At 45.3% G+C, this 26,639-nt stretch overlaps 1 protein-coding gene and 1 long non-coding RNA gene across 4 annotated transcripts in view; one reads left to right on the forward strand and one right to left on the reverse strand.

Annotated features, from left to right (window-relative positions):
- LOC123380738 overlaps nucleotides 1-26,639 on the reverse strand; it is a 121,589-nt gene that overhangs the window by 83,509 nt on the left and 11,441 nt on the right. The gene's annotated exons all lie outside the window — the stretch shown is intronic.
- Nucleotides 13,980-21,546, forward strand: ZP4 (zona pellucida glycoprotein 4). Of its 2 annotated transcripts, none has more exons than XM_045039853.1 (11): nucleotides 13,980-14,230; nucleotides 14,493-14,780; nucleotides 15,973-16,122; nucleotides 16,819-17,006; nucleotides 17,539-17,636; nucleotides 18,502-18,632; nucleotides 19,033-19,222; nucleotides 19,299-19,446; nucleotides 19,778-19,856; nucleotides 21,069-21,185; nucleotides 21,403-21,546. In XM_045039853.1, exons 1-11 carry the CDS (start codon nucleotides 14,059-14,061, stop codon nucleotides 21,504-21,506), a joined length of 1,665 nt encoding a protein of 554 aa, XP_044895788.1. In that variant the 5' UTR covers nucleotides 13,980-14,058; the 3' UTR covers nucleotides 21,507-21,546.

Consider the following 26,639-nt stretch of genomic DNA (forward strand, 5'->3'; position numbering starts at 1 on the left):
GCATAACACTCTCCAGTTCCATCCACGTTGCTACAAAAGGCCATATTTCATTCTTTCTCATAGCCAAGTAGTATTCCATTGTATATGTAAACCACAACTTCTTTATCCATTTGTCAGTTGATGGACATTTAGGCTCTTTCCATAATTTGGCTATTGTTGAAAGTGCTGCTATAAACATTGGGGTACAAGTGCCCCTATGCATCAGCACTCCTGTATCCCTTGGGTAAATTCCTAGCAGTGCTATTGCTGGGTCATAGGAAACTGTTCGCTTTTAAAATAATATGTTATTGCACTAGTATTGGTATGATGTCTTATGCCTAATTCATAACTACCTATATATAATTTAGAAAAAATGGAGGTTGCCTTAAACAGAATTTTCATCTTGAGCAAAATCATTAGCAAGACTTTTCAATTCATACATCACAGGCCACAGCTAACATTTTTATTGGAGTGAGTCAAAGTGATAAATAAGCTCACATCTCACAAGACCCAAGTCATGGGATTTTAGTGCAAAGATGCCCAACGAGGATGCTTTTATTTCCCAGCAGAGGACACGGACATCCAGAGAGGCAAGTGTGCAAAATCCCACAACTAGCTTGTCATGCATTCGGCAACATGCTAGTTGACAATTCTTACACGTGAGCCCTAGGATGGGAGGTCCAAGGATGGAAAAATCTACTGGAACCAGGACCCACATCTCCTCAATCCCAGGCCAAAGCTCTTTCTTTCCCTGGAAGACAGGCTGTTGTAATGGCCTCTGCTTCCTTCAGGACATTGAAATGGAATGGCATTTAATGCCTGGTTGCATTAGCAAATACGCAATGTCCCCACACTCTGATGGTTTCACTTACCATCAAGGGGGTCACCTGTGCACCTGTAGACGAATAACCTGTGTTTGAAAATAAAGAAGGTTTGGAAAACTAATTATTTCCAAATATCATACAAATAACTTTGAATCCAATGGTATTATCAAATCCCCACATGACTTTGAATGCTTTCTCCTTCATTTCAAGCCTCTGCTAAATTATCTAGGCCCCAGAGCATGAAAATGCAGTGCATAAATCAAAAACAGGTTGTTGGGGGTTTTTTTTCCTGTGCTGTTGCAGAAATGTCAATTTGCCACATCATTTAGCAGCCAAGGAGCAAGCTACAGATGGAATAGGGGAAGCATGAGCAATCAGCCTGATCACTTGGGAGAAAACTTGGAATTTCTGACCGAAGTGAATTCCTTACAATTTCAGGAAAAGGTATCATTAGCATGTAGATAAAATAGGAGGCCTGAAGACTTGCCTCCTCTTCCCAGATCATCTCAGATTTTATCTGGATTGTATTTGCTCCTAATTCTCTCCCACACACTGCCCCCTTCAGGCCATCTACAACACCATCATCATGCCTGTCATCTTGGTGTTTCCCTTGTAATTCTTTTAAAAATTTTTTCATGTTTATTTATATTTGAGAGAGAGAGCACGCACGCAGGGGAGGGGCAGAGAGAGAGGAAGACACAAAATCCATAGCAGGCTCCAGGCTCTGAGCTGTCAGCACAGAGCCCGACATGGGGCTCGAACTCAGGAACCACGAGATCATGACCTGAGCCGAAGTCGGACATTCAACTGACTGAGCCACTCAGGCGCCCCAATGGTGTTTCCCTTTTAAATTTCCTTTTTTCTAATTGATCAATGCTTTCCCATGCTGAGACAAAATCCATATTCCTTTTCTAACTTGGCAAGCAAGAATCCATGCTTTTGAACTACCCAGAGGAAAATGCATGTGCACACAACCACCAGAGTACACGGCTGCAAGAAGCAATTTGCTTCCATGGAAAAGTCTTTAGGCTTAGGTTTAGGAGAGCTGGATTCTGGTTCCAGCTCTGGCATTCAAATGTAAACATGTCCAGATCTAAATGACTCACCTTGTACCTTTGCTCCCAATGCAAGGCACATGAGAAGAGCGGAAGCCGTGTCTCCTATCACATTCATCTCCCAACCCAGACCTTCTCCACTGGGCAAGACCCTTCACTGTCTCCCAACTATATCCTGTTGATTCCTTGTTCTACGTGTTCATTCATGGCTTCAGTCACTGAATTCTCGCTGGTCATTCATCTATCAAATCTAGACTAGCCTCCTTCCTTATCATCTATCCTTTCCCACCTGACCATCCTCAACAAGAACTCAAATTACACCTCTGGATAGCTTCAACTCCAATGTCTTTGGCCTTGCCCTGCTCTGAAGTCCTAGCCCCTTTTGTTTGTATCACATGTTTTTCACTTGGTTATATAATGTCTCATGTTATTGGTTTGGAATTTTCTGCATTACTTATTCATTGCTTCACTGTGTTTGCCTTGGCTCCCATCCGAGTTTTGAACTTTTACTCCATATAATCAAAACTCCTAGTTTCTTTTTATTTTTCCTAGTTTCTCATTCCAATTCTCAACTACTCTGAGCAAAACCAACAATCTTCCATTTTCTTACATAAAACAAGATCTTTAAAATTGCTTCCAGCTCTAATAGTATGTACGTCTGAGATTTTCTTTACTGTTTAAAAATTCAGATTTGGGGTGCCTGGGTAGCTCAGTTGGTTAAGCATCCAACTCTTGTTTCTGGCTGAGGTCATGATCTCACAGTCATGAGATGAAGCCCAGCATTGGGATCTGCACTGAGGGTGGAGACTGCTTAAGATTCTCTCTCCCTCCTTCTATCTCTCTCTCTCTCTGCCCCTCCCTCCTCCACTCACACACATGCTTTCTCTCTCTCTCTCTCTCTCTCTCTCAAAAAAAAATCAGATTTTTTCCTTTGATTTTATTATTATTACCATTCCTTTAATTCCTGGCACAATTATGGCATATCATACAGTTGTCCCTTGGACAACAAGTGGTTTGAACTACACGGGTCCACTTACATGAAGATTTTTTTAGAGTACAATAATGTAAATGTATTTTCTCTTATGATTTTCTTAATATATTATTTTCTCTAGCTTACTTTATTTAAGAATACAGTATGGAGCATATAAAATATGCATTAATTGACTGTTCATGTCACTGGTAAGGTTTCCGGTCAACAATAGGCTATTAATAGTTAAGTTTTGAGGGAGCGGAAAATTATACATGGGTTTTTGACTGCGAACAGGGTCAGCACTCCTAATTCTCACATAGTTCAAAGGTCAACTGTAGATGCTTAATCAAGGAGAACATTGAAATGAGGACAGTGAGATCATCTCCCTGGCTATTCTGTGGACATGCCAGAATTCCCAGGGTTGAAAGAGGGGTGTTTGGAAGCATCCCTCAATTCCTAAGGCTTTTGCTACAAAGCTATGAGTGTCAACAAAAGGTCTTTCTACCCCCTTCAAGGCATGGAGAGGATGATATAAACATGGCTCAGTACTTATTGCAAGAAAAAGGCTCCCTAAAAATCCATCTTCAAAGCTTATAATTTTCAACCGATGAGAAGCAATTCCTTTACCTCCAAAGGCCACGAGGCTTCTGTGTTTTTAAATAAAGGGAAAGGCATGGCCTGTCACACAACAAGCCAACAACGTGACCCATTTGAAGAAGAAAGAAATGAAATGATCACCCGTTTCAGTTGGCAATTTGGAGAGAGAGGGTGAGATCAGACAATCCTGGCAGACTCCTCATTTTCTGCTTGAGGAAAAAATAAAGGGTATTTATGGGAACTGTCCTGTGTTATTAAAGAGGGATGATTGCTTCAGCCCTCCTAAAATGTTTTGTAATATTAATTTTTCACTAATGACACTTTTAATACACTCCGTGATAAATCCCTGCCAGAGTCTAGCTCTCGCCGGTGTAGGTGCGTGGAGCTGTAACAAGCATGACCCTAGCCTCTTACACAGATTGGACTCATTTATTACCCGGTGCCGTGGCCAATTTGCATCTCCAATCCACAAGCAATCTTTCTCCAGCTGTTACCTCAATTTGTCCTTGCAACAATTTTCATCACTTCTGGAGAAATTTTTGTGATAAAGCTGTGCAAAGTATCACTAGGGGCAGAGGGAAGAGGTGAGGAGGGATTGCGGTCAGCTTCCAGGGGGAGATGCCCAGGGGCATCCCCCTTGGCCTTTGGGACCTGTGGGTCCCCCAGTCATGGACACCAGCCCCAAAGCTAGTTGTTCGGAGGCTCCTGCTGAATTTGGAGGAATCTTACTTCAAATTCTATCAGCACTGAGTAAATGAGAAGGCTCTGTAAAATGAAGCCTTTGAAGATTGAAGGGAAAGAAAAACAGCAACCTTGAATAGGTGTTCTAGCTCGGATTCTAACCTTTAACTCCTCCGCCACGTGAAGAAAGAAAGGAAAAGGAGGAGAGTGAGAAAGAAATACACGGAGAAGGCGAATATTGGAAGGATTCTCTGTAATGCTTGGCACCTTGTCTCAAAGGACAGCCCCCACATCACATGCCCTGACATTGGCCCAGCCGCTGGTTGTTCTTAAGTGAAATGTAAACATTTGAAATTGGTTTAGCCTATGAGAGTATAGTTTTATTCATTTATTCACTTTCCAAGTATCCATTGCCAGATACTGGGCTAGGCATAGGAGTCCATGTGTATTTAGCTATTGTTCAAAAGCATCTCATCTGTAAATCCCATGAGATCGAGTACCCCCTATCTACTACTAGACCCCCGAGCCTAGCATAGTACATGGCAGAGTATGTCCGATGAAAGAGATACTGGGATAGAAGGAGAGAACGAGAAAATGAGGACAGGAGAAAGCAGAGTTTTATCCCCAGGATCTAGGAAAAGTCTCTGATCCAGAGTAGAGGTTTAGTGAACTGTAGTCATTGTTTATGCGGAGACTGGAATTAACATAACTGACACCCAAAGCATTCACTAACTGTATGACTCAAGTTACTTGTGCTCAGGCTGGATAAAAAGATCTTAACACAAACATGTGATGCTTCCATTGATATTTGCTTAGAGTAAAAGGAACCCAGGTAGCAGCTACCCTTCTCCAAGATATATCTTTGTAGATGCACAAATATGCTTTGGTAAAATCACTGAACTGGTCCCACTTCTAGGGAAGGTTGTGAAGTTAAGAAAAGTCTGTTTAACTGAATGCAAACAGGACTGCTAGTCAGGAGTGGGACATGCAGGACAGACAGGCAAGAGGGTAGGAGGGGTGTTCAATGGGTTATTTAAATTTTGTTTAAGCTGCATTCCCAGAACCTTATCTGCCCATTTCATTTTTTTTTTAAATAGGCTTCATGCCGAGGGGGAAGCCCAACATAGGGCCTGAACTCATGACCCTGACATCAAGACCAGAGCTGGGATCAAGAGTCTGATATTCAACTGACTGAGTCACCCAGGCACTCCTATTCTGTAATTATTTACTGAGGCCTTGCTATGGTGAAGGCATTAAGCTAGAAGGGACACAGCCTGCACTGAAAGACTCTGTGGCCAAAAAGAGCCCGGACGCAGTAAGTAACAGTCAAGACGCACCAAGAAGGGCTGGAGGAGGCACAAGTCCCCAGGAAATCCCCCAGCCCAACCCTGGGGGCCAGTGGCCGGAGAAGGATTTCCAGAGGAGGTGATGCCTCAGCCAGACCTTTTAAAGAATAAGATGCAATGACGTAAGTTAACATAAGCCAGGCAGGAGCAAAGAAGCAGACAAAGCAGGAGAGGGTGTTCCAGAAGAGAAAACAGCACAGTGTGAGAGACAAAGGATTGGGTCTGGGAAACCGTTGGACCAGCCACCGGGAGGCAAGAGGCTTCCCTGGACCAGCGGGCAGGGACACGATCCGGGAGGACTCGGGGCCCATGCCAAGGAGTCTGCATCTTAGCCTGAAGAGAACAGGAAGCTTCACTTACATGGTGAGTTAAGCACAAAAACACAGGCTGGTGGCAAATAGGAAGTAGGACTTGCAAAACAGGCCCCCTCTGAAGCATGATGCAAACCATTTAAATAACAGAGTTCTGGGGCCTCTGGGTGGTTCAGTCAATTAAGCATCTTTTTTGTTTGTTTGTTTTTTTCTTTTGAGAGAGACAGAGCACAAGCAGGGGTGGAGCAGAGAGACAGGGAGAAAGAGAATCCCCAGCAGGCTCCACGCTGTCAGTGCAGAGCCCGATGTGGGGCTGGAACTCATGAACAATGAGATCATGACCTAAGCCAGAGCCAAAACCGAGAGTCGGATGCTTAACTGACTGAGCCACCCAGGGGCCCCAACCTAACCCTACTCTTCATTTCGGCTCAGGTCGTGATCTCACATTTCATGAAATCGAGCCTCACGTCTGGCCCTGTGCTGACAGCAGGGAGACTGCTTGGGATTCTCTCTCTCCCTGTCCCTTTCCCCTTCCCCTGCGCTTGCTCATGCACTCTCTCAAAATAAATAAGTAATAAGTGTTCATTTGTCTCAAAAATGCTGTCTGAGGACGTGGGCAAATCATGTGGGGGACTTCAAGGACCTTACAAACCAGGAGGGGAAGTAGAGTCCTGGATTGTAACTGTCCCAAGAGCAACACAAAGACAGCTGGAAACCAAATCAAGAGGAAATTGCCTCCAGATGGGGGATCACGAAATGCTTCATGGGAAAGAGGACCTGAAAAACACCACCCAAAAGCCCTGGTCCTCAAGCTTGAGTATGCGTCAGAACCCCCTGGAAGACGACTGTGGGGGGCCGGGCCCCGGTGCCAGGCTGAGACCGGGTCGAGCAATGTTCCCCGTTGACTCAAGCCAACCTGGTGGTTCCCCCTCCCATTCATGTGGTAGGCTGGGCCCGGCGCCAGGCTGAGACCGGGTCGAGCAACGTTCCCTGTTGACTCAAGCCAACCCGGTGGTTCCCCTTCCCATTCCCCCACTTTCAAGGGCATACAAAAGCCTTGTCAAGGCTGAGAAAGTTAATTCCTGAAGCCTGTGGTCTGCAGGTGTTGGCAGTAATGCTACCTCCCTTTTTCTACCCCGAGTCAGATAGAAACAAACATGGGAACTGTGTTTTGCTAGCAATCTATCAACAAGGTCTTGTGACCCGTTCAGAAAGTTCACAAGGTATACAGAACTAAATGTTTTGGCTGGCAGTGATCATGTGAAACCTGTTTATTTTTAGAATGACCTGATCCATAAGAGTCTTATATTATAAAAGATTGTGTACAGCAACAATAAAGCCGTCACTTGGGCCATCAGCCCAGGGGACCCTCCTGTTCCCAAACTTTCTCTTCTCTCTTTTTTCTTGAGGTCGCGACACACGACTTAACTCTGTGGGTCCCCACCCCAGAGTTTCTGATTCACCAGGTCTGTTGTAAAGCTCCCGAATTTATACTTCTGTTAAGTCCCCAGCCGAGGCTGACATCGCTGGTCCGGGGATGGGTCTTTGGAGAACCTTTGCCCAAGTGAACATAGAATTGGGCCAACAGAGAGAGGACCCTATGCATCACATGAAGAGGAAGCCATGTATGTAAAGGCATGTGGTTAGAAAAGCAAGGCTATGTCCCGGTTGAGGAGAGAACATAAGAAACATGAGTATACACGATAGAATCAGACACAACATTTGTAAATTAATTACCCAATCAACTCCAGTCAGCTGAGAGCCATTGAACTACAAGAGTTACCAAGCATAAGGCAATGACCAAAGTGAGCCTGGCTTCCATGTGGCCTGCATCTTTCCTCCTGAATTTTCTATCCTTCAGCCGTCCTGTCTTACCAGGTCTACCTGCTCTCTAAACCAAAACAATCCAATTAGTACCAACCACTCAGCCACAGTGTGCATTACTGATCCCTTTCCTCTAAACAAAAAGGAATTTAAAAATCCTTTTAGTTTAGAAGGAAAACTTTAAATTCATTCTATGAGACAAGCATTACCCTGATACCAAAACCAGATAAAGACACCACTAAACAAGAGAACAACAGGCCAATATCCCTGATGAACATAGACGCAAAACTCTTCAAAGATATACTAGCAATCAGATTCCAATAACACATTAAGGAAATCACTCACCATGATCAGATGGGATTTATTCCTGGGATGCAAGGGTGGTTCAGTATTCACAAATCAATGTGATACATCAAGTCAATAAGAAAAAGGAGAGGATCCGTATGACCATTTCAATAGACTCAGAAAGGGCATTTGATAAAGTACAATAACTATTCGTGATAAAAACCCTCGACAAAGTAGGTTTAGAGGGAATATATCTCAACATATTAAAGGCCATCTATGAAAAACCCACAGCTAACATCATCCTTAATGGGGGAAACCTGAGAGCGTTTCCCCTAAGGGCAGAAATAAGACAAGGATGTCCACTCTCACCACTGTTATTCAACACAGTACTGGAAGTCCTGGCCACAGCAGACAGACAACAAAAAGAAATAAGATGCACCCAAATTGATAAGGAAGAAGTCAAACCTTCATTATTTGCAGATCACATTTGCCATTTGCAATGACATGGATGGACCTCGAAAGTATCGTGCTAAGTGAAATCAGCTGGCCAGAGAAAGACAAATAACTTATGACTTCATTCATATGTGGAAGAAACAAAGGAGCAAAGGAGAAAAAGAGAGACAGAGTCAAATGAAGAAACAACTCTTAATTATATAGAATAAACTGATGATTACCAGAGGGGAGATGGGTGGGGGATAAAGTAGGTGATGGGGATTAAGGAGGGCACTTGTGATGAGTCCCCAATGATGTATGGAAGTGCTGAATCACTGTATTGTACACCTGCTACAAATATTACACTGGATTTTTTTTGTTTTTTGTTTTTTTTTGGGGGGGGGACAGAGAGAGACAGAGTATGAACGGGGGAGGGGCAGAGAGAGAGGGAGACACAGAATCAGAAACAGGCTCCAGGCTCCGAGCCATCAGCCCAGAGCCTGACGCGGGGCTCGAACTCACGGACCACGAGATCGTGACCTGGCTGAAGTCGAACGCCTAACCGACTGCGCCACCCAGGCGCCCCTACACTGGATGTTAAACTAACTGGAAATAAAATTTAAAACTTAAAAAAATAGACAGATAAAACAATAAATAAAAATCCCTTTAGTTTTGCCAAAGCACGTTTGGGAATTTTTAAAAAGAATTTTAACAAGTAAATGAAAATTATAAAAGTCAAGAAACAGAGGCACCTGGGTGGCTTAGTCAGTTAAGCATCCAACTCTTGATTGTGGCTCAGGTCTTGATCTCACAGTTCATGAGTTGGAGTTCTGCACCGGGCTCAGTGCTGACGGCGTGGAGCCTGCTTGGGATTTTCCCTCTCTCTCTCTCTCTCTCTCTCTCTCTCTCTCTCTCTCTCTCTCTCTCTCTCTCCCTCCCTCCCTCCCTCCCTCTCTCTCTCTCTCTCTCTCTCTCTCTGCCCCTCCCCCACTCATGGTCTCTCTCTCTCTCTCTCTCTCTCTCTCTCTCTCTCTCAAAATAAATAAACTTAAAAAGTAAAGAAATAGAGGCATCCACATGCACACAGTTCTCATGTCAACCAAAAAAATAAAATAAAATAATAAAGCCCAAACAAAGATCGGTTTGGCTGATGCAGCTTGACAATGGCTTGCAAGGTGTTTGAGCTGAATTATGCCTAACAAAGACGTGTTGAAGATAGGGTCTTTACGGAGGTAATGAAGTTAAAATGAGGTCATCAGTGTGGGCTTTAATCCAATACATCTGGTGCCCTGCTCTTAAGGAAGTGAGCATAATGGAGGAGGAGAGGCAACATTTTAATAGACATCCCGTGTGGACCAGAAACAGCAACTTTTTCTGTGAATCCCCACCCCAAAGTCCTTAGTTTTAGCTCTTTTTCTCTCTTTAGCAACTTACTCTCCTACCTTCCTTAAACTCCCCTTCTACTTCAAGAGGGAGGAGCCACCAATGTATTGACGTTCCTCTCAAAGTCCAAAAAGCTATTCAGTTGGGTCTTCCTGCCTGTGAGAGGAGAAGGATCATCCTCCCCACTGGTGGCCATCAGTTCTGGTGGCAAAGGAAACGGTGGAGCAGGAGAGGCGAGACCACCTCAGAGCAGGGTGGGTGCAGGGGAGGTGGGCTGCGTGGCCCAGGATGGAGACAGGAAGTTGAAAGGAGAGACCCAGCAACGGGACCCATCACCTCACGACTGACTCAGGCTTACATCTCATTCTTGCTTGTTGAAAAGACAAACCATGTAAGTACTTACAGTAAATTCAGTTTGCCATCTTCCTTCAGAAGAGAAGTGTCCTAATTTCCACCACATGCCGAGAACAGCTGGGTGCTCCCTCACTGCTCCCTAATTACTGATTAGCACACACAATGGCCTAATCGCTCCTCCATATTTGGGGGTAATTTTGATTATTGCCTTATCAGACTCGGAGAGAGTTTCCTGGGGCTTTGTTTACCCAATATACCTCACCCTCCAGTCAGGAGGACACACTCTAGTCACAGCAAGAGAACCACGGTAAATGTCTATCCCAAGGGATGGCCATAAGCTTTATAACAATCCTGGTGCTATCAGAATGCAACCGCTCTCTGGAGAAATCGTTGTGTGTGCCCGTATTCCAATAAAGGAAACATTAGTAAACGGCATAGATGTACACTTGTTCTCTAGTTTAAACACATTTTTTAAATGTTTATTTATTTTTGAGAGAGACAGAGACAAAGTGAGCAGGGGAGGGGCAGAGAGAGAGGGAGACACAGAATCCAAAGCAGGCTGCAGGCCCCAGGCTCTGAGCTGTCAGCATAGAGCCCGATGCGGGGCTTGAACTCACAAACTATGAGATCATGATCTAAGCCGAAGTCAGATGCTCAACCAACTGAGCCACCCAGGTGCTCCCTTTGTTCTCTGGTTTAAACGGAAACATGCAAAGGTGGTTCAGGAAAAAATATGCCCCGACTGAACAAGGTCTTTGGAAAGTACAGTGTGCCTTGCCCCATTGTCAGAAACTACTCTGTCCTCCCCCCTTACAGAGACCCCTCCGTGGCCAGATAACGAATGAGGAATGGGTAGCGTCTTTGTCAAGGTTCTCCAGAGAAACAGAAAGAGTGATAGATATTTGCATGCATGTTTACATATCTCTATAGAGATTTACCATGAGGAATTGGCTCATGTGTTTGTGAAGGCTGAGAAGTCCCATGAGTTGCTGTCTGTAAGCTGGACCCTTTGGAAAGCCAGTGGCATAACTCCAGCCTGAGTCCGAAGTCCTAAGAAGCCAGGGAGTCAGTAGTGTAAACTCTAGTGGAAGAGCAGGGTAAGAGCAGTACCCCAGCTGAAGCATGCAGGCAGGAATTGGACAGGAGAGGATTCCTCCTTCCTCATCTGTCGTTCTTTTTAGAACAACAGATGTGCCAACCCATCCCCGGGAGAGCCATCCTGAGTCCACGGATTCAACTGCTAATGCCATCCAGAAACACCCTCATGGACACACCCAGAAATAATGTCTAATGTGGGCTCCACGTCACGATCAAGTTGACACATGAAATTAACCATTACAGGCAACATAGCCTCCCATGTGGGACTCCCCAGTACCCTGGTAGGTGTCCCAAGATGGATCCTTCAATCTGCGTATAAAATAGGAATCAAACAAATGGTACAATGATTACAGGGCTTTCGGTAAGTCTCTACAGGTTATAGTGATTTGTAATCTGTATGTAAATCCACTAAAATTATTTTTAAGCGATCGAGTGATTCTGACCTAAAACAGCACTTGCCCTTCCAAACTCAAAGAGCAGAGCATTACTTTTGAGAGAATAGGGGGAGAGGATATCTTACAAGTTAAACGTGGGGCTCCTCGAGGTGGATCACACACTATCAGTGCATTTTCTCTCCTGAAACTGAGCGGTGTAGCCGAATGAACACGTCCTCAGGGGATTTAGCACGGCAGCAAGCATGAAATCACCTAATCCCAGCCCTGCTGGCATATTCTCCTAGGATGCGTCCTTGATCCTGTGGCATCAGAGTGGCTGGTATAAGCCTGGGTGGACTTTCAGATGTCTTCCCCGGCTTCAGATTTATACGTTCATGTGTTAACTGTGTAAACACAGAGCCTGACTAGAGGTCTCCCCAGGATAAGCTGTTCCTCAGAACCCCCCCCCCCCCAGTCCAAGGAGGCCACTGCATGGCACCTGCTTTCTCAGTGCCTGCCATCTCACCTGTGTCTCCCAAGCACTGCGCTGGTCTTGGTGACACTCCTGCCACTGACAATTATGCAGCAAGTTTCGTCGGAAGCACTGTACACGCGTTCTCTTGCTTCATGAAACGATACCTGTCAGTCGTACTAATAGCTCCCACGTGAGGGAGGTATCCTCACTTCCCAGATGCAAAAGTTGCAACTCGCTGACAGAGGTCACAGAGCCAGGAAGTAATGATGTAGCATTTGTTCCCAGGTTCGTTCACGGCCAAAATCCAAATAACCACTACGCTATACTGCCTCCCAAGCATTAGCAAAACGAGCAACCCTCCTCGATCCTTCACTGCTTTAGAGAACAGCCTTCGTAAGTCTAGCGGGGAGACTGGCCTTTAAGCCCGAGACATAACACACGCCGCCTTCTTTCTTGTACTTGCAATCACGTGTATAGTTACTCAAAGGAAAAATACCTAAAGATTGTGAGTTTGAGCCACATTTTCAATGGGGTTCAGCCTCAGGACATGGCCACTACTGAAAGCACATTCATTGATTCATTCTTTACTCAGTCAACACTGAGTACACACTGTCTGAGGCATTCAGGACGCAATAAAAAATAAGTAAGAGGCCACTGGAATCCAATGAGGTAAGTCCTGTGGGTAAGGAAATGGGATGTGTCAGGCCAGTGGCCAAACCCAGTGCAGAGGAGGTGAGGAAGCCACATCCCACCCAGGAGGGCAGAGTTCTGCATTCCCTCAGCGTTGGCTGTTACCACATGGTTACATGAGTTATCCAATTTCCCCAGGAAGATATGTTTGTTCTTCTCCATTAGTTGACGAGAAGTAAAGATACCTGTATATGCATCCTCAGTGCTTTGGCTGAGACTTTTTGTTGACCTGGGAAAAGTTTCCATATGATAAATATTGGGCTAAACAGAATCAGAAGACCATTTGGGGAAAATTGGTGGAAGATCAGAAGCCAGTTTTCAAGTTCTTGCCTCAGCAGTGAGGAGTATATCCATCCATTCCTCAAGCTCTCAGAATGCCTCTATAACCTGGTCTGGTGCTAGGGCCTAAACGGTGCCCAGAACATGCAAACCACAGCTCATAAGGATGAGAACACCAACGTGGAAAGCATGCAAATAGCAAACTCCCACGTATTTATGAAAATATGGCTAAAACCTAGGCAAATGGTAAGAGATTTAAAAATATCCATATAAGAGGCAGAATTTGTTTGGGAAATTTATGTCACGACCCACATTTTCACCTAGGTCTTATTAGGGAGCCCAATAGGACACTATGGCAAACACAGTTTTTGGAATTTGTCAAGAAAAGACTCCAGTGGTGGAATTCTCTCTTAGAGCCAGGAAAGGGTTTTAAGTCAGTTTTTTTTTTTTTTTTTTTTTTTTTGAATCAAGGTTACATTTTTCTGAGATTTAAGCCAGGTTCCAATTGTGCAGTAACTTCTTGTGAGAGCCTAGAACCATGAAGGTGATGGGGGTCCTTCAAGGCCCCAACAGTGTTGGCTGAGCACCGGGCCAGACACGTGACGTAGAATAGCTCACGTAACCCTCAAGCATACTCCTACCAGGAGATATTATTCCCATTTTACAGAAGAGAAAACTTGAGATTCCAAAAAGTTGCAACTTACCCAGATCACATAGCTCATAAGCAGCGGGGCTCGATTCGTACCCAAATACGCGAAATTCTAGAAGATGGTCTCCCGAAGTCAGTAAGCTACTAGAATAAAGTGCTACACGGGAGCCATCTTGGAGAAGCCTCTTTGAGCTATAAGGTATCACATTTTTCCTGAGCTCAGAATTGCCTGGGTTGCAGTGTTTAACACGATGCAGCTGCAGAGCTTGGCCTAAAGTGAATGAGGCTGAAGAGCCACCCTTTCCAAAGGAGCTTCACCTGCATGTCACCCAGGTGTGCACCTGACAGCGGTTTCCTTCTGTATTTAAAGCCACCTCACGGGGCAAGGGGATCTCTGGTTCGTGGGAAACTAAGTACAGGTCTCGCAGCCAGTGGGGGCTCCCGATGGCATCATGTGGCTGCTGCAGCCCCTCTTGCTCTGTGTTCCCTTGTCTCTCGCTGTGCATGGCCAGCAGAAGCCCCAGGTACCAGATTATCCCGGTGAACTCCATTGTGGGCTCCAGAGCCTTCAGTTTGCCATAAACCCGAGCCCCGGGAAAGCGACTCCTGCACTCATAGTCTGGGGTAAGTTGGACAACTCCCCCGGCTTAGGGGCTTAACGCTCTCACCCTCCTAACACTTTCCCCCTTTGGTGACCTCTGCAGGTACTCCTACAGATCAAACCCTCTAAAATGTAACTTCTCTTCTGAATCCGAGCCCCCTCTTGTCCCTCTCTCTTTTCGCTGCTGCCCCTCAGGGTCCAATGGGCAAAGTTGGCGGTCCTTTCCCTGCCCTGGTGAGTGTGGAGACTGACCACCTGTGCTTTTTGCTCCCCTTCACCCCCCAGACAATCGCGGGCTGCCACACAAGCTGCAGAACAACTCTGACTGCGGTACCTGGGTAAGGGAGAGCCCGGGGGGCTCCGTGCTGTTAGACGCCTCTTACAGCAGCTGCTATGTCAACGAGTGGGTGAGCACGACCCAATCCCCAGGAACGTCGAGGCCCCCCACCCCAGCATCCAGGGTGACTCCCCAGGACTCCCACTACGTCATGATAGTCGGAGTTGAAGGCACAGATGCGGCTGGGCGCAGGGTTACCAACACCAAGGTGCTCAGGTGTCCTAGGAATCCCCCAGGTAAGGGCTGGAAACTCTCGGGTTCTCGGTGGTGCTGAGCTGCCTGGAATGTGTTCTTGGGCCTCTTCTACCCGCTCTGTGCAGCGATAGTGACCCCTGCCACTCCTGAAGGACTCCCCTCCACGCAGCCCTTAGGATAACCGCCACTAGAGCAACTATTCAGCACGGGGCACTGTGGAGAGTGCTTCGCTGTCCCCTCCCTTGTCCTAACCGGTGCCTTACACGCTATCTATCGCTGCCCCCAGCAGCAAGCTTGGCCAAGGGCCCCTCCCAGTGGGTGCCGGGGCTGGGATTCAAACCAGAATTAGCCCAGAACCTGGAGCTCCTCAACGTTGAGCCGCTTCAGGAGAAAACTGAAGCTACCAAGGACACCTGGCAGATGCCTTCCAGGAGCAACCGTGCCCTGAAAATAGAACTCCACCATTTCAGCTGGAGGCAACTGGATCATTAGCAGGAAATGTGACTCGTACTAGGCTTCGGTGAATCTCGCCTTGTCCTCTGCGAGCCCTCCCTCAAAGTCCCAGTGGATTCCAACCTGTAGTCCCCTCTTCTACCCCACCTTGTACCCAAAATGTAATCCAGAGGGATAGCACTGATGAAAATGCAGGATCCCGGTCCCTGTACCAGCCCTACGGTGCCAGAACCTGCATTTCAGAACAATCCCCTGGTGATTCCTAGCTCTCAAGGATGGAGTAGCATCTCAGCAGAACGGAAGGAAGGCTGTCTTGCTTGAAGCAAAGCATAAAGGGCCCCACTGCACCTACAGCTCTTGCTGGGACTCTCTTCTTTCAAAATGTACTAGTTTCAGGGGACTCTTCCCAGGGGACTTAATATTGACTTAACTTCCTGAAATGTAATTGCTAGTATGTAATATGGATCCACCCTGATCATCGGGGCATCTGTGGGAATTTTGATACTTCGTTGTTTTTAAGTTGCATATTATTGATTTAGAGACCGCATAAACGGGGTAGGGGCAGAGAGGGGAGAGAGAATTCCAAACAGGTCCCATGCTAGCACAGTTCAGAGCCTGATGTGAGATTCGAACTTCCAAACCAGGAGATCATGAACTGAGCTGAAATAGTCATCCAGGTGCCCCAAATTTTGATACTTTGTAATTATCTTTTTTTTTTTTTTTTCTTGAAAGACCAAGCTTTGGTGTCGAGCTTAAGTCCCTCTCCTCTTCAAAACGTAGCACTAGAAGCTCCAAACGCTGACTTGTGTGACTCTGTCCCAAAGTGGGACAGGCTTCCGTGTGCTTCTTCACCCATCACTCAGGGAGACTGCAATAAGCTTGGTTGCTGCTACAAATCAGAGGCAAATTCCTGTTACTATGGAAACACAGGTGAGTTCCTGCATCTCTGAAACCGGTTAAAATCTGGATTACTCGCAACTAAACCCGGAGAAGGGTGATCTTCCCTCCCCCTTACCCCCACCAGGAAACCAATGTTGAAAGATGACCAGAAGTTGAATGTATAAGCTATGAACGCATCCTAGAATACTTGACCCTATGTGCTCACTGCCTACGGCCTTCCCTTGCCAATTCTCCTAGAAACCAAAATATTCAATGAGCTCCAGAAGCAAAAAAGCCAGTTGACAGAAATTGAAGATTACGAGCCACCTTGGGAATAAATAGGTTAAGTGTCCACAGAGCCTCCTCTCAAGACTCCCTGTGTGTCCCAAATCCTACTCTAAGGTTTTCTAATGCAAAACACGTACAGGCAGCCCTCTATTCTAAGCTCTGAATACTGACTGATAGGTATAATAGTACTCTGTCTTATTGTACAGAGGAAGCTAGAGTTAGGAGGTTACATGCTTTGCCTCGAGTTGCTCAAGTAGTGGAGGCAACATTCAAACCCAGGGGCTCCTGAGGATGCTCATTCAGTGCTTTAATTAGGCTCGGACAGCTGAACACGCAGCAAGGTCGCTAGCTGGGACTGGCAGCTTCCCGGGGAGGAGGGATCAAAAGTAGCTAAATGTCTAGCTGGCTCAATACTGGGAGGGAGGACCTGCTTTCAGCGCAGCAACTCTGATTTCTCAGTGACCTCACGCTGTACCCAAGACGGCCACTTCTCCATCGCCGTGTCTCGGAACGTGACCTCACCCCCACTGCTCTTAAATTCTCTGCGCTTGGCCTTCGGGAAGGACCGCGAATGTAACCCTGTGAAAGCAACACGTGCCTTTGCCCTGTTCTTTTTTCCATTTAATTCCTGTGGCACCACGAGATGGGTAAGAACAGCTGAGTTTTGGCCCTGTTCCTAACTCAAAGTCAGAAATGTCCTAGTGACAGGGCAGGAGTGGTGGAGTCTCTTAGGAAGGATACAGCTGACCACCTCTTGGTCCGGAGGATGGTCTCTAGGACAGAAGAAATGCTTCATGGCTGAGAAAGCAGAAAACTTCCCTGGGTGTTCAGCTAAGATCCTAATTGTGCCGGAGCACTCCTACCGAGCCACACACGAGGACAAGTAATAGGTTCTTCTTGCCACACTGCCCTGGGAAGCAAGCAGGGAAATTGGCTGACCTTGGTGGTCATGTTCCTGGCTGCCTCATCGGAGTGCTCAAAGCCCTATTCTCTTATCCTGAGCTAAGTGAGGTGAGAAGGTCCCAGGTCAGTTAATCCACCTGCTGTTGCCTCTGCTCAAGGGGAAGAAAATGCAGCCTATGATGGGGTAGCCTTGCTGACTGCTAGATGAGAGCAAATTCTGAGTGAAAGGGCACCTGGCTAACAGGAATGGCCACACTTCTTTGCCCATATTTCTAGGTCACTGGAGACCAGGCAGTATATGAAAATGAGCTGGTGGCAGCTAGAGATGTGAGAACTTGGAGCCATGGTTCTATTACCCGTGACAGTATCTTCAGGTAAAGGTCTGAGTTAACCTCACCCTGCTGGACCAGAATGACTTCTCTTCCATAAAACAGGATTCTAGGGTACAGCCCTGAATCCACAGAACCTCTGGTCATGACCAGAGACCCATCTACTGCCTTGGCTGTCTGATCTTACTGACCATATCGGATCAGATCTCCCTGCATCGCTGCCACTGACTTCATTTAAGCCTCAAACTCCCCTGGACTCCTATTTGACTGACCAGGATTTCCTTGTGTTCATTTTGGCCTTCTCCCTTCTGCCTGCACAGTCCACCCTGTAGCAAAAAGAATCCCTTAACACCTCACATAAGATTTTACACTCAAAGCTTCCTCCTTGTCCTGATATAGCTTAAACTTGATATGAAGGTAATTTGTAGGACCTTGCATGAAACACTGCCTACTTCCCAGTCTTAACCCATCTTCTGTGAAATGCCATCTCTCTCTCCCTGTTTCCAACCCTGGACTGTGGTCTCAGACTATATAGAAGGACCAGCTCTGGCCTCTGATCTCTGCTGTTTCTCTCCCTCCTCTTAACTCTGTTACTACTTATCTTCCTTCATAGCCACTCCCTGCAGGATCTTCCCTGACTACCTTCTCTACAAAAGGCACAGGTTTCTCACAGTATCACGTCTAAGTCTTGCCTGGTTCCTAGATCTCCAACGCTCAAACACTGATCCTGTCTAGGTCTTAGTCTCCCCAGCTAAGATCTAGTTCCCACAAGCTCCAAAACCATACCCATCCTGTTGACAAACTCGTCCCATGCCTAGTGTATAATGGTTCCTAAAAACCTTTAAAACCTGAAAGGTGGGGGCCCATCCTACCACCCACGAGAGCTAACAAAGATCATGTTTTTCCATAGGCTTCGAGTTAGCTGCAGCTACTCTGTAAGGAGTAATGCCTTCCCGCTTAGCGTTCAGGTGTTTACCATCCCACCACCCCATCTGAAAACCCAGCATGGACCCCTCACTCTGGAACTCAAGATTGCCAAAGGTGAGACCCTCCTGGCTAGCCTACAGTCTTAAAGCCTTATTACTTCTCTTGGCATTAGGAGACCAACTTGGTTGGGGCACCTGGGTGGTTCAGTTGGTTAAGCATTCAACTCTTGGTTTTGGCTCAGGTCATGATCTCCTGGTTTGCAGCCCCCTGCATCAGGCTCCAGGCTGATGGCCCCAACCATGCTTGGGATTCTCTCTTCCCTTTCTGCCCCACCTCCCACTTGTGTACTTGCTCTGTCTAGCTCTCTCTCAAAATAAATACTAAAAATATTTAAATAGACCAAATTGGTAATAAGATACTTGCTAGAGGTGCTCATATGGGCGATGGTCTGTCTCAGGCCATCTAGAGTTCTAGCTCTGTCCTTAGTGCTCCAACCCACTTTGGCCTCTTGCAGATAAGCACTATGGCTCCTACTACACTATTGGTGACTACCCAGTGGTAAAGTTGCTTCGGGATCCCATTTATGTGGAGGTCTCTATCCGCCACAGAACGGACCCCTCCCTGGGGCTGCTCCTCCATAACTGTTGGGCCACACCCGGCAAGAACTCCCAGAGTCTGTCCCAGTGGCCCATTCTGGTGAAAGGGTAAGTGGCTTCTCCGTGTACCTGTGCTGGGGTTCCCCATGGAAGCCCATCCTGACTGCTGAATATCTTTGCTTAGATGCCCCTACGTTGGAGACAACTATCAAACCCAGCTGATCCCTGTCCAGAAGGCTCTGGATACACCATTTCCATCTTACTACAAGCGCTTCAGTATTTTCACCTTCAGCTTTGTGGACACCATGGCAAAGTGGGCACTCAGGGGACCGGTATGATGTGTATTCTGCCCTGTGTGTTCCTCAGCAGGGCTCCGAATGCCCCCTCCCCAACCGCCAACTTGGAATCCTTTCCACATCCCACCAGTCCTTGGCCAAGGCTGCCCTTTGATTTTGGCTTGTTGGTACTTCCTCAAAGTGATCACTGATCCCAATGACACAAGTGTCATCTGCCCTCTAGACTCTAGTTCTTCAGTGCTATTGTGATATTAGCTTGGGGTGTCCAGATTTGCTGTTAAGTTTCTTTCAACCTCTTCCCGGGGAGGTAAGTTTTAAGACTTCTGATGTGGTTCTCCTCCATGATCTCCATTCTGTTGGCTCCCAGGTGTATCTGCACTGTAATGTATCCATCTGCCAGCCTGCTGGGACCTCCTCCTGTAGGATAACCTGTCCTGTTGCCAGGCGTGAGTATCCACACTGTCTATACTGGAGGACAAACTCGAAATAATCTGGAGTCCCACCGCTAACCTCTTTTGCCCTGTGGGCAAATGATTCCAAGTGAAGATTGATTTTTTTCTTAATGAGGCTGCTTCAAGTATTTTGAGGCAATAGAACAGACAAGCAGCTTCCTAGAATTCCAAGCCTGTTAAATAGGAGCTTTCAATCCTCCAGTAACTCTCAGTCTTAGCTTTTTCCATATACATTATGATTAAGCCAGGAATCTAACTGGCTCATGACCTACATATGGCTCAGTCTAACAAAACCCTTGTTATCCGGCTAGTTCAGAAATCTAGATGTTTACCCCTGCTCGAAGGCAGGTCTGGCAACATGACCTGAAGATTTATAGGTGGCAGATGATTGCCGACAGAGTATCTACTTGAGTTGATCAGAGCCAATACCCTTGTTACATGTCTGTATTCCTACCTGGTCCACTAACTTTTTCCTGTCTAGCCCCTGAATTACTTGGGATTTGTGAGCACCTTCTGGCAAAAATATATTCCTGGTAATGTAATGAGAGTCATGAAATACTGCATTAAATACTTAAGATCTAACTTGAAAAATATTCTGTATACTCCTAAAGAAACTAAAACTTAGATGGACTTTTCCAAAGTCCTATAACTGGTAATAGAAATGGGATTCATAAGCTACCAGTTACCTTTGTAGCTTAGGAAAGGGTGTTGGTATTAACAGGTTACTGTCCAAATGACTCTTCTAGAGCAGGATGGCAGTTTGGGGAAAGGCTAATATCCTAATCTCTATTACCAAATTCTGGCGAAACTGAGGTAGCAGTGTTAATATAAACTCAGACAAGACTTTATATCTAACACCTTAAGGAGGTTCTGTGTTTTCCTTATTGTTTTAAGTTAATTTACTTTGAGAGAGTGAGAGCAGGGGGCAGAGAAAGGACAAGCAAGATCCCAAGCAGGCTCTGCACTGTCAGGGCTGAACCTGATGTGGGGCTCGAACTTAGTGAGATCATGACCTGAGCCGAAATCAAGAGTCAGACGCCTAACCAACTGAGCCACATAGGCACCCCGATGTTGTTTTTGTTTTTAACGAGGTTTTCTGAAGGCATGGAATGGAGCTGTACATATTGAGGGACTTAACTCTCCAACTCCCACCCCCTCCGTGTGCAAAAGAGTCTGACTAATCCTTAGCTGTCTTCTCTCCAACAGGAAGAAGACACTCTGACCTCCATCATCACAGCAGTACTGCGAGCATCTCTAGCAAGGGTCCCATGATTCTACTCCAAGCCACTATGGACTCTGCAGAGAAGCTCCACAAAAACTCAAGTGAGTGGGAAGAGACCTAACTAGCTATTTGAAGCCTCATACCTGAACCACTAGTCAAACCAAAGCTACTTCCTCATCCCCACTTCTTATCCCGTGCTAATAGGACCAGTGTGAATCTCCAGTTGACCAGCTTGGTTTTGCTAAAGAGCATGCGTATTTTTCAGGCTATGGTATCACTTGGTTTTGGCATCTGCTAACCTCCTTGTCCATCCTACAGGTTCTCCTATAGACTCCCAAGCTCTGTGGATGGCAGGCCTTTCCGGGACCCTAATCTTTGGATTCTTGTTAGTGTCCTACTTGGCTATCAGGAAACGGAGGTGAATTATTCCAGTTGTGTTAATAAAACCAGATTGCATTACCAGCCTGTGCCCAGCCTCTCATTCGAAAGGTAAAGCACTATTGTAAAGTCCTCTATCTGCTCTGGGCATCTCCTCTCTCCAGCCTGGGGCATTATTTTGCATGACGGTAGAAGAAAAACAATGATACCCTAGGTTTTGACTCCAGCCAGCTTTTCCAGCTTCCAAATAGAATAACGTTGCAGTAGACTCATAGTTGGATGACCACCTAAGCAGTGGATACAAGAACTAAACACATCAGATTTAGCAGAGATGGTTTCAAGCTCAAGAGGGGGTGTAGAAAAAAACTCTTCCAAAAGACCAAACTAAGGCAGAACTAATCTAGACCTAGTGTGAAATCTTCTAGACCACAAGTTCTCTGAAAGAAGGCTGCTAAAAAAAACCATAATAGGCCCTACCCCCAGAGTTTAAGTAGGTCTGGGCTGATGCTTAAGAATTTACACTTCTAACCACTTCTCAAGTGACCCTGATATTATTCTAATCATCCCACACTGAAATCCAGTGTCTATTAACAGTGACTAAAAGGAAGCATCTGATCATGGATTTGTCAACTGCAAGTAGTTTGATCAGAAGAAGCTTAGTTTTGAGCCCGAACCAGTCTTAAGACTAACAGAAAAGCATGGTGACTTCTCCAGGGAAATAAACATCCTGCTCCAAGGACTCCCTAGGACTGTTGGCCATAATCTGGCAGTCTCTAATCTCTCCAGGGGGGATTTCTGAAATTAATCCTGGTTAAACAAAGTTTCCCCGTTTGTCTTCAGGGAGTAACTTCTAGATTGCTTTATATTTCGGCAAAGTAAAAGGCATTAAACTTGGTACTGAAATACCTGCTTTGTAGACAAGTCAACCTCACTTCAAACTGCTAAGCAGGGACTGTGTATTTCCTTATTCAACCAACAGGGACACTACATGCTTATGTGACAGGAACTATCCTAGATGCCTGATAACACGCTTGAGCCTCACGAAAACATGAGGTAGCATGCACCCACCGTGCTTTGTAAACTCCTACTCCAAATGAGGACCAAGGCAACACGACTTGAACTGGGAGGGCAGAAACATGATTTTGGAATTAGGGATGCCTGTTTTAGTCTGAGATCTAGTGTCATTTCAGATATTCTGCTTTTCACTCCATCTCCTACTGAAAACCCTCTGCTCCTCCATAGGACTAATTTCCAGTGGCACATAGATTCAGCTTGACAAGGTTTTCTAAAGCTTGCCTGTTGGCCTGATGCTTGCTTAGGGGATGTTGCTTAAATAGATGCCTAGAGAAAAGGGCTGGGAGTACGGACTACCTTCTGTGCTAAAGGGGAAGGGCAATGGTCTTGGATTGCAGTGGAGATAGCAGTTAACTTGTTCACTAAGTAGAACTGTAGTTGACCTGGGAAACCATGAATAGATGTAATTTAGTTTAACCATGAATAGATGTAATGCATCCAAATCCTATCACTTCTGTAAAACCTAATTTAAGCTCTAGTTTTACATCCATGTATATTTATAGTACACCTTAATTTGCAGGTTAAACATTAGCCAGAAGTACCATTATTTAGGTCTTAGAATGTTTACATACCCAAATAGGTATGTAAATAGGTTCACATACCCAAATTGTTACAAACATTAAGTTTCCGAGTATCGAAATAAACTAGCGGTTTCTAAATTTCATTAAATTTCTTAGCCCTACTTTGTGGGTCTATAGCCACATTTGGCTAGAAGCTGCTCAAGCTAGGAGCTACAGCATGACTAGAGTCCACTAAATTCAAACACGTATTGGAGATCCACGATGTGACAGGCATTCTACAACAACCAGGAAACCAAGCAACAACCACCAGGAAAGATGCCCCATCGATAAGGACGGACAAATGTTGGGTGGTAAGTGAGGGGAAAAGTCAAGAAAAGACAGGCAGGGAGAACGGGATTCCAAAGTCCCATCCTGCTCTCTCCGTGATAAAACCAAGGGGATATGAGTTCCAGGCCTATCCCACTAAAACAAAGCAGGTATGTGGGGTTCTGTAAATGAAACTAATTTGCTTATTTCAAGTATTTGGATTTACGAGAGGAGAGTCTTCTAGTAGAGCACCTGGAATGTAGGTTATCTACTCAGTATTGATGTTACTACCCTCCCTCAAAAAAAACAAAAAAACAAAAAACATCTATGCTAATTCTAGATCCAACCAAAGAGAAAATCCTGGTGCTTAAGCCTTGACCTAGAACCTGCCAGATTCTCTCTAGCAGGGCTTCTCAGACTGATTGTCCTTAGCCTCCAAAGGAAGCTAAACACGATTTCCCAAATAGAGTTGACCATGGAAACTCTTCAGAGAACTTCCAGGAGTAGTGATCTACACTACTGTAGATCTAGGGTGTTTCTGCTTTCCTAACCATGGAATCCTTATTGGAACTTGGCCTGCTCAACAGGGAGAAAGGAATATTGCAGGGAGAAATTACTATGTGCCTCTGAAGTGAAAAGCCCCTGGCCAAAACTACCTAGCTTAAAGTTAAATCACTGCTCTGAAGTGAAATATCACCTGGGAACTTTAAATGGAGTAGCTTATTAATACATAGTCTCTTCACTAAATTAGAAACTTCATTATCCACAGTGGAATCATTATTTTTTTAATGTTTTATTTATTTTTGAGAACGAGAGAGAGAGCATGAACAGGGGAGGGGAAGAGAGAGAGGGAGGGAGACACAGAATCCGAAGCAGGCTCCAGGCTCTGAGCTGTCAGCACAGAGCCCAATGCGGGGCTCAAACTCATGAACCGTGAGATCATGACCTGAGCCGAAGTCGGACGCTTAACCGACTGAGCCACCCAGGCACCCCCACAGTGGGATCATTATTAAACATTCTTAAACTTCTACTACTTTGGTATTTGTCTCATTCTAAGTAGGCTTTTTCTGGTAACTTCTTATGAACTTAGATTGCCACCCAAGCCTCTTCCCTACCTTCACCATAACTTCCAAATTTAATGACCCTGATTTCTAGGTAACAACTTTTACCCATGGATTAAAGGATTGTTCAAATCTAGTCAGAATAATGTAATTTGCCCTTATATACTTGAGGGTTTTCCTGGATAAAATCAGTGCTGATTGTTAATTCCTCTGTGTGGCTATCATTAACTTATCTTGCAGGGTAGTCAAGTAATAACATAGCCCTTCTAGGGGCTCGCCCAGGCCTGCTGCACAGCTGCCAGCCTAAGATTTCCCTGTGATGTCTTCCCTTTCTCAGGAGATAACTCCTAGGTCATATTTGAGTTTGTTACCTAGCGCGGGCAGCATATTGAGAAAGAATGATGTATAAAACAAACTCTAAGAACTTAGATGCCTGACACTATCTTTCTCCCTGCCCATCCCCAAACTGGCTCTTGACCGTTTAGCTAGGTACCAAAGTATAGATGTGCAGTGGCCTATACTCTACTTTGAAGGTATCGCTCTACTGGCTTCTATGTTTGTGTTGTAGCCTGTTATTCTGACTTCTGATCTTTTGCAAAGTGTCCTACCTTGGGCTATTCCATATGCTTTAGAACTTACAATATTCTCTATCACCATTCTAAGTCTTCTCTGGTCTTCTGTGATTAGTTGATGGAAATTTTTAATCTATAGAGTACACAGCTTTTAAGTCAAGGAAAAATTCTCATTTCTGATTTATTCCCTTCCATCTTGTCTCCATCCCCTCGCTTCATTTCCAGATGAAATGTTCTGAAATTGCCTCTCCATTTCCTTGATCTGTCTTGAGTTCTGGCACATGAGTTGAGCCTTATAGAGATCTCGTATATTCTGACTTTTCAAATACAAATTTGTTTATTCTGCATGGTCTGCTGAGATCTTTTTTCTTGATAGTATGTTTTCAAATATGAATCCTGTCTATTCACATGGTACAAAAGCCAACCGGAGGCTCTGCGTGACTGAAGATGATTAAGTTCAAACACTGGACCAAAAATTACTAGTGTTCAGGTTTCTTTTCCATTTATGTGTCTATTGTTCAAAGTAATATTGAAAGAGTTTAAAACACCAGATTCTGCTTTCCAGGGTGTCTAACGTCCCTAAATTCCAAGAATCCCAGGTCAATCTGCTCACTGTCAGGATGGAAAAAAGTAGATCTCCTAGTCCTATCACAAAGAGATAAGATTTTTAACAACTCCTATTTCTTTTTCTTTTTTTTAACTCACTGAGTCCCAACACATACAACAAAGCATATAAGGTGTACCAATGTTTTAGAAAGTTTGCTGAATATTTCTATCTAACTACCACCTTGGTAAAAGATTAAAAAAAAAAAAAAGCATCCTTAGAAAGTTCCTTCATTTTTATTCCCAGTCAACACTTCTTCAGATGATAACTATTCTAGCACCAGAGATTAGTTTTACTTGTTCTTGAACTTCATATAAACAGAATCCTATACAGTCTTCGGTGTTTAGACTCTTTGATCTAGTGTCTGAGACCTATACTGCAAGTTGGGATAGTTTTTATGTACTACATTACATAAAAGTATCAGCTTGGGGCACCTGGGTGGCTCAGAGGGTTAAGCGTCCGACTCTTGGTTTCAAGCTCAGGTCACGATCTCATGGTTTGGTGAGTTCAAGCCCCTCATCAGGCTCTACAGGGCAGAGCCTACTTGGGGATTCTCCATCTCACTCTCTCTGGCCCTCCCCCTCATGCACTGTCTCTTTCAAAATAAATAAACTTCAAAAAATACATCAGTTTATTCTTTCTCTTACTGGTGGGAATTTGAGTTGTTTCCAGTTTGGGGTTACTAGTAACAAACTTTCAGTAAACACTGGTACCCTAGGAAGGAGGCTGGTTACAACAGTGTTAGGCAATCTCCTCCTACCTGAACCAAACTGGTCCTATGACGACAGAACATAGTAAAAGTGACAGTGTGACTGAGCATAGGTTACAAAAGACAGTGCAGCTTCTGCCTGGTCTCTGGAGAAGCCAGCTGTCATGCCACACAGTAAGGGAGCGGAAGTGGCCTTCCCAGCCAACAGCCCTGGGAATGCCTCCTTGGAAGTGAGTCCTCCAGCCCCGTCCACATCTGCTTGCAACCTTCTAAAAGCCCATGACCTAGCCCCACCACCTGAGCCGACTCTGAATACCTGCTCTACCACAA

Source organism: Felis catus, chromosome D2 (genome assembly GCF_018350175.1).
Source record: "Felis catus isolate Fca126 chromosome D2, F.catus_Fca126_mat1.0, whole genome shotgun sequence".
Taxonomy (NCBI): domain Eukaryota; kingdom Metazoa; phylum Chordata; class Mammalia; order Carnivora; family Felidae; genus Felis; species Felis catus.